This window comes from Nannobrachium achirus (assembly GCF_963921795.1).
Source record: "Nannobrachium achirus genome assembly, chromosome: 7".
Taxonomy (NCBI): Eukaryota; Metazoa; Chordata; class Actinopteri; order Myctophiformes; family Myctophidae; genus Nannobrachium; species Nannobrachium achirus.
In genome coordinates, this window is record NC_137816.1 from 51311638 (window position 1) to 51323861 (window position 12224).

General features: G+C 41.5%; 1 protein-coding gene across 1 annotated transcript in view; it reads left to right on the forward strand.

The window, feature by feature from the left end:
* The window catches only part of LOC308287880 (protein diaphanous homolog 3-like), a gene marked incomplete at its 5' end in the record, with an annotated part of 315168 nt that overhangs the window by 196896 nt on the left and 106048 nt on the right, over positions 1–12224 (forward strand). Inside the window, one exon of the mRNA XM_080729203.1 lies at positions 7167–7329. Within this exon, the coding sequence (XP_080585329.1) occupies positions 7167–7329 (163 nt within the window). The remainder of the gene's footprint in view (positions 1–7166; positions 7330–12224) is intronic.

A 12224-nucleotide genomic window follows, 5' to 3' on the forward strand; every position in this document is an offset into this window, starting at 1 on the left:
ACAATTACTCACGTTGATAACACTCCTCCCATGCTTGATTCTCAGGGGCGTGAGAAAATGATACAACACCGGCTCGGATGAAAATGACCATAGTTGTAACGCAGATAATATGTGGTAGATAGTAGATGTGCCTAAAGATGCCGAAACGGAAAACGTAATTTAGCAAAAATGAGTTCATAGAGAAAAGCAGATTTGGCGAGTATCATGCACTTTGTATCGTGTGTAAGGGGCATAATTGATGTCAGCAACGAGGGGAAAGGAAAGGTGCCATAGAACGGCATGATTTGACTGACAGAATGACTCAATCGGAGTTGTGCACATCGCTGAGGGGCGCAGTAAGATGGGGATGATACTGTAGCTCTGTCACGAATAGAGTGTTACATGTTTGTAGAGTCACACACACACACACACACACACACTAAGAGGTTGTGAAGAAGAATGTTTGTTGAACAGATTTCATAGCATACTAACTACAACTTTCCTTTACCGCTAGCAATCAATGTAAGTCAACATGTTAAGCCTTTGGGCTGTTTTGTGTGCAAATTTCTCTCTATTCAAATGTATGTCATTAATTCATGTATTAGGGGTTCAAGCCCGAAGGGATGAAACCATGTTGTTTTTGTGCTAGTGTGTAATTTGTCTTTCTGCAGCAGAGATGGTAAATGGTACACCATTGATTGGATGTTGTGTGCATTACTTACAACACGTACAGTATTGCTCAAAAAGAACGTGGCCTGGAACAGTTTTCGGCCTCACAGTATACTAGAAGCAGTGCTCTTCCGAGCACAGGTCTCTGCCAGGGAAGGTGCGTTATTGTAGCCTCCTGGTGGCGCTATAATAGGCAATGTGAAAAGGGTGCCATGATTCGTTGCCAATCTTGGGCCTTTTAAAGCAATCGGACACTGCATGCATGATTTGAGGCATTGAGTTCCAAATGTGTTGTGAAAAAGTCTACCCACTGGTGGCGCTATAACAGGCCAATGTGAAAAGGTTGGCATTTGTTCCATGACCTAGTGGGAATATGTGTGGTAAATTTCACGGAAATCGCAAGCTGTATTCATGATTTTGACCAATCTTGCAAACTTGGGAAGTCAGTATATTAGCCAATTAGGATGGAATATGAAATATCGGACAGATCCGTCTTGATCATATGACACCTCTGTGATGTCACCTGTTTATGCCCATATATGGAGATCCCTGCGCTGAGTATCTGACATCACTGTGATGTCACCACACGCACACGCTCACACACAACCCTGAAATGAACTGCTACACACACGGCCACGCACACACACACGCGCACCACCACTCACTTCAAACTTGGTATTTTTATTTTTATTTCCTTGGAACATCTTATGGTTGGAAATGTACACTGAAAGCTTACAAAGTAACCTCCAATTCGTGCAGCACTTCATAGTTCATACTGAGTGAGTCAGTGAGATGGCATTACTGTATTTCGGTTCCAGACTCAAAGATACTTCACACCTACCTCAATGTACGTTGGGAATGTTGAGCTGGCCTGTTGGAGGAATGAAAGGGGAGAAAGATCAAAACGGGAGCGCTGAGATGAAATACAAGTGCAGAGTGATGAGGAGCTTAGGAAGTGAAGGTTATAGAAGTGAGGCAAAGGAGAGCCATCGAGATAGGGCTACTCCAGAATGAAGTGCAGCTGATCATTGCTGTGGAACAGGGCACAGGCCAGGAGGCAGGGAACAAGCTCCCACTCCACTCATCTGCCATGACTCTCAATTCAGCTGTCCGTTCTCTTCTCCCCCAACTGCCTCGCTCCCTGAGCCCCTGGCTTGGCCACTGACAAGTCAATCTGGGAGCAGCACCTATTGAACAGCATTTACCACAACAGTGAATTGGCACTCCCAACCCTGGCCAGATTCAGCTGGGGCCAGACAGCAAATAGGCCCATCAATTGAGCAGTAATGTAGGGGCACAACTGGGGCCAGAGATGCTACCCACACACCTGCTCTATCTCACACACACACGCGCGCGCACGCACGCACGCACGCACGCGCACACACGCGCACGCACACACACACACACGCATGCACGCAAGCACACACACACACACACACACACACACATACACGCACGTGCGCACACATACACACACATACACGCACACAAGCACACGTGCACACATACGCGCACACAAGGCTTCCTGTTTCTGATTTAGGCCACAGTCTTCATTTGAATAATTTCCTGCAAAGCTCTGGTAACAATGGATTGGAAAAAAATAATTAGCCTATTATAAATGATTAACATTTAACCTGTTATGAGGTTTTTACTTGTGTTAGAATTACTTCATAGACAACTATGGATTTGTTTAAACTCTGAGACCTTATGGGTCATTTCTTTACAGTCAGATTTAACACTGAGAATTTCTGCTGTAATTCTACTCTATATGTTCATCTTACTTTCTCTAAACCGTTCTTGCTCATTGCGCGTGTGTTCGTGCACACATTTGTATGCATGCGCGCTTGTGTTTTTGTCCTACAGTAGGCTTGAATGAGTGCAGGTGAAGGATATTGCCCTGTTTTTGTCATCTCTTGGGCTCAGGGTTGACACAACTGGTGCCTATTAGCCTTTACACCCTGCGCTGGAAGTAGGTCGGGAGTGGCTTATTGTCGGTATCAGCCGGTAACACGCGGGAGTCTGTCCCCGTAACAATGCGCTAGACCCCTGGGAGATGGACTGCTGAGGTGGAGCGCCACACCTACCATCAGCTCCCAGTACTTGCCGCACGACTTGCCATCCAGAGTTAGCACTCTGGATGTTACTGTGTAGTATGAACTGTGTTGGTGTCAAGTAATTAAAGGGGCTATAGTCAACTTTTTCTTGAAAAACGGATGCTAAAATAAAAATAATGTTTCGAAAATATTTTATAAAAAAATAAGCTTCATATATGTGTTTCAATTAAAAAATGACCACAAAAATGCGTAAAAATAATGATAAAATAATCATTTTGGTCCTTTGTTTACATTTACAGGGCCCGTAAATGTAAACAAAGGGCCAAAATGATTATTTTATAATTATTTTTCGCTTTTTGTGGTCATTTTTTAATTGAAACACATATATGAAGCTTATCTTTTTTATAAAATATTTTCGAAACATTATTTTTATTTTAGCATCCGTTTTTCAAGAAAAAGTTGACTATAGCTCCTTTAAGTACAGTACTGTCCCTAAGTACCGTATTTTCCGGACTATAAGGCGCACTTAAAAGCCTTTAATTTTCTCAAAAAACTACAGTGCGCCTTATAGTCCAGTGCGCCTTATATATGGATCATTCATTGACATTGACATTCCCTTTAGCACAGCTCCATCTGTTTGATGCATAACGCAACGGTAGCGTCTATTATGTGCGCCTTATAGTCAGGTGCGCCTTATATATGAAAACAGTTTGAAAATAGACCATTCATTGACAGTGCGCCTTATAGTCAGGTGCGCCTTATAGTCCAGAAAATACTGTACATTTCTGAGGTATTTTTACTCTACTGGAGTACAGTATATCCAGTTTTCTGTACTTTAACTTCTACTCCACTGCATCTCAGAGGCAAATATTGCACGTTTACGCCACTACAATTATTTGAAAATGTTAGTTACTAGTTACTTTATAGATTTTGATTATTATTACAAACCATACATTAACTACTTAATCCATATATACAGTACAAGCATTGTGAGCTTGTAGATATGCTATTTTCATTTTGCATAATGAGTACTTTATACTTACCTACGTACCTTTTGATACCAATACTTTCACTCAAGTACATTTTTAATTCCAGACGTATACCTGTAGCAGAGTATTTCTACATTGCTGTAGCCTATTGATACATTTACTTCAGTACAAAATGTGTGTACTTTTTCCACCACTCGTGCCAGTGGAAACATGATGTACATTCAGCAACAACACCCCCTCCACTTTATCTCTGGAACTCATTAAGTAAAGATCTGGCTGAATTCTTGGTCTATTTCTGAACACAATATCAAACATGTAAAGGTAGTCCTGGAATCCCACAGATGTATGCAGTTCCAATGCTCTTTTAAAATTAATCAACATATTGAGAAAAAAATTATAATAATAATTACATTTTTATAAAGCCACCAGCCTTTGCGGAATTTTAAAATAGAGGTGCCTAATCAAGCCTGAATTAGTTTCTTGACATTTTCCAAATATTCTCTTTTTTCTTTGCCCTTCTATGTAACTATTGATTTGTTCTCTCTTCAAATCCTCTGTAACCTATTCACTCTATTGTGGCTGCTAGACTTTCATCTCCTTCAAAGGTTTGTTCACCTTTATGTTTCTGTGTGCGTGTGTGCGTGTGTGTGTGTGTGTGTGTGTGTGTGTGTGTGTGTGTGTGTGTGTGTGTGTGTGTGTGTGTGTGTGTGTGTGTGTGTGTGTGTGTGTGTGTGTGTGTGTGTGTGTGTGTGTGTGTGTGTGTGTGTGTGTGTGTGTGTGTGTGTGTGTGTGTGTGTGTTTGCGCGTGCGCGTGTGTGCTCGCACGCATGTACGTTTGTTTCTGTGGATCCTGTCCATTTCTGAAAAGATAAGCGTACATACTGAACTGTATTTTCCATGGTTTGCTCCCACTGTGCAGTAGCAGACTTTTATCGGCCACATCAGCTTGGCGACACATCGATCCTGCCACTCTTACTTTTTATAAAAGGAAAACTAAATTTAGGCATTAGATATACACACACAGACATGTGCACACACAGCTACTACACACAGACACACACACACACACGTTTCCAGAAGCCAGACGTGAGTCACAGATGCTGTGGGCTGCGGGGAGCAGGTACTGTGAACACATTGTAACAGTTATGTGAGAACATACAGTAGGGGCTCCCACTACCAACTCCACAGTCGACCACTCTTAAAGTGCTCTCCAGCCTCTGGGCAGATGTGCTCATGTGGAGTTGCCAAACTTGCCACAATACTAGCAACAAGTGTGGAAAACGTACAATTTCTGCTATCTATAGAGCATCGCAGTGAGGTGTCGGAAGTCCATTTTCCATTCATTTTCACCATAGGGTTTTTCATTATCAGCCACAAAGTCGTAGCAATTCAATGTACACTTACCACTAGACTGGTGGTTGTAAAATGGTTCTATATGCTCCTGTAGAACCCCCGAGTATGTATGCAATCACTCTAGTTTTAGTAAAAACACGTTTTAATCAAGATCGCACGGAGAAGAACTGCATTTCCCATACTGCTAAACATGTAATCGACGTCTGTGATTTGGTCTAGCTTCTTCTTCTTTCACATATCTTGCTGTTACCGCGGAAGTAGCTACTGCCCCCTGTCTTCCCGACGGATTATTGCACTTCAGCAGAACTCCGTGAGCGATCGCCTTTCTTTTACAAATATGATGCACTATGTTAACCCTGCAAGGCCCAGCGTTGCTTTTTGGCAACGTTTTTTAAATCATTTTTTTAAAAATGTTATAATTAGTTTTCCTGTTCTTTTTTCACATTAACATCACCATTAAATCCTATTGTTTAGTATTACAATGCCATTGGCCACGATATTTGCATATAAATACCCCCCACAGAGACTGACATTCACACTTCCCAGAGAAGTTGAAATTCCAGCGTCTGGACGAACAACATCTCACTTTTTAACTGAAGCTATTCCTCACTAAAACATAAGTAAGATGCCTGTAATATTTTTTTTCGTGATCATTAGAATGTCTAGAACACGTGCATATGTTAATATTGTGAAAAATATCCCCAAAATGCAAATTAGAGCATGATTTATGATTTATGGCTATAAAACCTTACAAAAACATTATTAATTTTTTAACATTACATTTTCCTGTGATTAGGACTCGTACAACACCATCTGATTTAAAAAAAAAAAAATTGGCCAGTAGAAATTCGGGCCTTGCAGGGTTAAGGATGACGATGAGAGCGTCCACAGAGATGACAACCACTACATTTCAGGCCATATGCTGGCCTGGATAACTAAACTGAGCGTGATTTAAGGGCTATATTTCAGGAAACAAGAGTGTCATTCGCAATGCATTCTGGGAGTGTAGTTTCCGCAATTTTAAAAATAATGATGTACACAGTCTTGTACCCTGCCCTTTTTTTCAGCTTTCTAATTAATCTTTGCATTCAAAAAAATGTGAATATTGTAATGATTCCTCTCCAGCCGAGGTGGCTTTGTCCAAGGCTTAAAAACGTTTAAATAAATACTTTATGAAATGTCTATGGAAGAAATTAATGCGGAAAACGCTTCCGACACCAGAGTGAGGACGGGGTGGGGCTTCAACTGCGATGCTCTATACTAGGGTGGAGGGGGTTAGACACATTCAGTATCTAACCCATTTTACACAATCTGTAGATTATGTTAATTAATAACTAGCACATCTGCAGAGGTTGACATTGGCAAGCTTTGATATATAACCTGACTGTGAAGATTAAGTTCACACGTCAAAATATCACAGATGTCTCTTGGACATGAGACATCAGGCTACAGTGATTCATTGGGTTTGGACACCTCTCCTTTCATGTTTCAGTGAGCAACAAGATTGTATTTCCCCTGCATCTCTTGACATCATTATATATCATTATAATTATGAATGCTGCTCCCGTAGATTTTAAGCTTGTATGCTTTCACTCCATGCATAACTGGAGTTCATCCACTGGGTCAATGAACGAGCACATAGCATTCCATGGCAAACCAGACAGTATTGGAGTAGACGGACCAACATCGCTGTCCACTAATCCACCAATTATTTTGGGGGGTCCACAGATGATTAACTTAATGTGCAACACTGTTTTCTCACTCAACAGTAAACAAACCAAAATAGAGTGTATATAGAGGGTATCTGCATGTTTCTAAAGTGACTTTAGGATTCTTAATACCTCTAAAATGAAGAATTAAATCTTGGCCAAATTGTCAAATATTAGAGGCAGAAATTGTGAAAATAGCTAGACAATCTACATGCTCACTCAACTCTTAGTGCTCGTCAGGGTGGGGCAGGGTCCCCAGCTAAATTATGATTATTTGGGGGTCACGGCCAGAAAAGATTGAGAACCAGTGCACTAGTAGAGCTACCTTTTGGGTCTCAAGGTAAAGCACTCGGGATTCTGCTGTGTATAATGTTCAAGCATGTTTTGTTTTGCCTTGACCTTTGCCCCCACAGCTTCGCTCAGTATGCACGGGAGCAGTACGGGAAGCTGGTGAACATGCACAGCAACATGGAGGCACTCTACCAGAACATGGTGGAGTATTTTGCTGTTGACCCCAAGAAGACCTCGGTTGAGGAGCTGTTCACCGACCTCAGCAACTTTCGCTCCATGTTCGCTGTGAGTATGGCAGAGGAAACTCATGTTTGTGCATATTAGAAATGGTCTGAAAGTAAAAGGATTCTCACTTTTGTATTTCATAGAAATCGTGTCACTTTTTGTGGCATAATTTACTCGTCCCTCTATCCTCACTCAGACCCTAACTAAAGAATGGATGATCACGTATACAATGTTTCTTTTCTGGGTGACTGCAAAGATGATGCTCCGCCTTGTGCTTCTTGTTTACATCCTGGCCACATGGTGCCTTCCTGTCGTCGGCGAACATAAAGTAAAAACAGTGAGAAAAAAAAGGCAGTGGTGGATTAATTAATGAATACCTGCCAGCTGATGTGTTAACTCAATTATAAAACGGGTCCACGTGTTACTGTTTTATTGACCAATAGACAATGTGACTTTTTACACGTATCCCAATTTCAGTACTGCTGCAGGAACATTGCCATACAAATATCGATGCTCGTGTTTTTTTTTTGTTTTTTTTTATACTGCAATAGTGTTTTCCACTGATGTACTGTACTTCTTAACCTTCCTTCCTGGGCAACGTTTAGCTTATGTAGAGAAGATAATGTTCAGTATGCAACGTGCGCTACAATGCATCTAAGACCACCTCTTGGGACGGTTTAGGCAGTGCATATTACACCCAGATGCATTTTTAATGCCCAGGTGTACATGGGGTCTCAGACTGGCGACGCTCCAATCCACTGCCGATATTCAAATGCGTGAGGCGTGAGCATTATCTTTGTCTGGCATTGCTGAGAGCAGAGTCAGTCGAATCCTTTCCAGTTCTGGGCAGACGGAAAAGCTCCATGTCCTTATCATTCTGTTGCTCTGTGGAGCCAAAAAGAAAACCCCACTGTGTTTAATCAGCGGGATTAGTGGCATAGGCCAGTGGGTATGACAGATAATAGTAGTTAATTAGCCTGCTGGAGTCCCTGTCCTGCACCCATCTGACATCTGCGACACACAGAAATGGGTTTCACGCCCCTTTGGCCATTTTTTTTGCCCGATTTCTGCTTGGGATTTTCTTGTCGACCAAAGCTGTTAGTCTGGCTACATGCGTTTATATGTGGGAGAAGTGGTAGACGTGGAGGGACCGTGGGCGTGTAATTAAGTCTTCTGTACCTCATTCCTAGTCTAAATGTTAGACCGAATAATCTGACAGCACAGAGCCAGTGCTGTCATTTAATGTTTTTTCAAGAGAAACCATTTGAAAAAGTTATTTTCCACTTGGCTGCCACAATGATTAGAGTGATTTAGTTCTTTTTATTTTTTGGAAATGATTTAATGATCAGAAATTGTGAAATTTGGAGAGTGAACGCCGGAGTGAATACAAAAATCTCTCTCTCTCTCTCTCTCTCTCTCTCTCTCTCTCTCTCTCTCTCTCTATCTCTCTCTCTGTAACCTCGCCTTCTCTGTTCTCTTGCTTGGGTCATGAATACTGAATACATCAGTAAATGCATATATTGATGGCATAATGCATTTTCTTGCACTGCTTTTTCTTAGAATTCATGTCAAAATATTAATGACAAGGACGTGCATGTAATGATCATTTCATCTGGCTATTTGAATTCTGTTTCTTTTAGTTTTATTTCATACATTTATAGTAGCCAATTACATTTTGGATTTAGTTTATTTAGTCATGGCATGCCAATTAAACCTCCCTACACTCATCTGCCGGTAAGGAGCCCCCACTGGGAGGATGCAGTGCCTTTGTCCTACTCCTCCTGTGCAACACTCGCATTAACATGTACTATCATAGTTGTCAGCACAATGACAAATAGTGTCCTCCCTGATAGGCTTGGCTCCACCAAACACCTAAAGACCCTCGACAGACAGATGCACACATTCATGTTTTGTCGTTTCTCGGAAGCAGTTGGTCAGACTCAGACCACATTGCCACTGGGCACTGCCCATCATACATATAGAAAGCTAGATACCTCATTCGCCGCTGCAGTTTATTTGAGTGTGTGTAAGGCATGCTGCCTCTCAAAGTCACTACTGGCCAATCACAGTCTTTTTTTCCGGGACTTATCGATTCAATTCAAAGGAGCTTTATTGGCATGAGGAAACAAACGTTTGCATTTGCCAAAGCAAGTGCCTCTTATTGGCCTACCGAACGTCCCTTCTGTGACACACATGGAAGTGTTTTTTTTTTTTCTGAATTCCGCCTGGACCTTTTAAAGAGACGCCCCGGAGCCGAAGGAGGCGTCTACCTTTCTATGTCTGTGCTGCACATCACCGGCTTATCAGGGACACTCACGTCAAGTTTAAGGTCAATCAGTCCAACGGTGCCTGGGTTATGCTCAGGACAGAAACACAGACACTGGTTGAATACTGTATGTGTTATTGTTGTTTGGTCATGCAGTCATACTGCATGTGTTTGATGTTCCCAGCAGTATTTACCCTCACTGTCACTGACGCTGTATGCATGAGCTCAAAGGCTGTAGACACAACCAGCTATCCATAATACTCAGGCACAAACAAACAAATAAATGTTTTCAGCAGGAAAAGATAAAGTGAAAAAAAAAAGATTCTTATCGGAGTCTGAGAAAAGGAACACCTGCATTTTCCCGACAGGCAGAGTGTCAGGCAACACAATGAGAACACTCAAAGAAGAGTCAGAGTCAGGAAGCGTGAAGTTATCTATGGTTTATTGCCATCAGGTATGTGACGGTTCAACTCCTGTGAAAGACAAAGAAGGCTAAAGCCTCGATCAGAGTCTGCGGTGAAGAGCTATCCACCGCAAATTTGAGGTGGAACGCTTTCCACCTCAAGTCAGAAAATAAGTGAATGCCATCATAGTCAGTCACGGTGAAGTCCTATTCATTGACGTAACGTTGTAGTTTCATGACTCAAAAAGACACGACTCTGATCAAGGCTTTAGCATGCCACAAATTATAGGTAATAAACGTCCATAATATATCTTTATTTTTCTATTATTCTAAGGCATAAAGTTATCTATGATCCTGAGCTCATGCAATATACTCGCGTTATGTTTTGACATGATTAGTGCAATGCAGCATATTGCTGTCACACCCACATGCCAAAGTTAGTTTGGAAAACAGATAAATATGATACAGTATAATCAAATGAATTCATTATTTAATCAAATCCTTATTTGCACCTGTTTCTTTTGCATGGAGAGGTATAAATAGTTATTTCAGGCATTAAAGTAATTGGCTATGAATATAATGAAGGAGAATGTCAATAAGTTGATGTCGTACCTAGTCTGCACAGATAAATATGCAAATGGTTTTCAAATATTGAGAAAACTATTCAATGTGAGGCAGTTCACGATTTGAGGCAGACCATCAACCGAAAAGGACCATACCAACATCAATACATTTAATTGTCTATTCACAGCTTTGTTCATGATTTATTGTACACACACATAGACCTTTTTCTCGTTAATGGCTTTATTTTTAGATTTAAGATTAGATTGTGTACATTTTCTCCAAAGTATTAAACCTAACTGAACTTAACCTCAGTAAATGAGTCAGTTTTGGCAAAATATCATTGTGTGGTTAATACGTAATCTAAGCTACATTTGAATTTAGTTAGCAAATCGATATTTTCTACGCTGACTATGTACTGCTTACCTTTTCAAATCAAAATATTATATTTCTGTGAGATGTAGTCAGTGGACTAAACATGCCAGACCACTGGCATGGTCCTTTAAAGTGCTTCCCAAACCTTTTAGCTTGAGACCCAAAAGAAAAATGTGATGTCTCCCCGGGTCCAAACTATTGAAAATAAAAAAAGCTCACAGCTTGTTGCTTTTTTTTTTCTTTCTTTTTTTTAACAAGAACAAGAAGTTTAAAGAAGATGTAAGAAACGCATCCCATACAAATTGTGTCTGTGACCTAGAAATGGCCGACCCGACCTAGTGTTTGGTAACCAGTGCTTTAAACCCCTCTACTTTTTTTAGTTCCTTTCCTCCTCGGACTGCACAGCTCTGGCCTGTGCAACGGACCACACTATATCTAATGACACCGCCTCTGAAAGGTGACAAGGGCAAGTGTTAGAAAGACCAGCATTATATGGTCAACACTCCCCGGGTACCTATTTATTCCCGTGTGGTAGGTCAAGACGTAGGCAGCTTACATCCTCAGCAGTTCACTCATATTGGTCGTACACAGACACATTTCATGAGAAGGCAAGGCTAGGCCATTCGACGTGTGCGTACAGTACACTAAATCTCAGCACCGTAACCTGGCGGTCAAATCTGTGTCAGCATTTACCCTGCTGTGCCGAGACCCATGCTAATAGGACTGTGCTCTCTTAGACCATTGCCTGGGGCAAATGGAGCCTTGAACTGTGTGTGTACGTGTGTGTGTTTGTGTGTGCGTGCGTGTGTGTGTGCGTACGTCCGTACGTACGTCCTCACTCGTGCGTGCTTGGGATGTGTGGATGTCTTGAGTGTGCGTGTGTGGATTGGTGTGTACTGTGTATATGTTGTGTTGGCAACCTTTTTGGAAAGTAGTTTGGTTCTCTTTCACACACACATGCATGCGCAAACACACACACACACACACACACACACACACACACACACACACACACACACACACACACACACAGCCTGCTCAGTCACCCGTAGGAAGCAGACTCAGGGCGAGGCCGCAGATCTGACAGGAATCCAATTGAGCGTGTCTAATGGCGGACATCCAGGAGGGGAGGAGGGGGAGGCGGACCTGCAGCGATGGAGAGGAGAGGGTATATTCCTCAAGGAGTTTTCTTCTTTCTTTCTTTCTTTCTTTCTTTCTTTCTTTCTTTCTCTATATTTCCTTTCTTAACTTTGTTCCTTCTTTCTTTCTTTCTTTCTTTCTTTCTTTCTTTCTTTCTCTATATTTCCTTTCTTAACTTTTTTCCTTCTTTCTTTCTCTTTCTTTCCAATA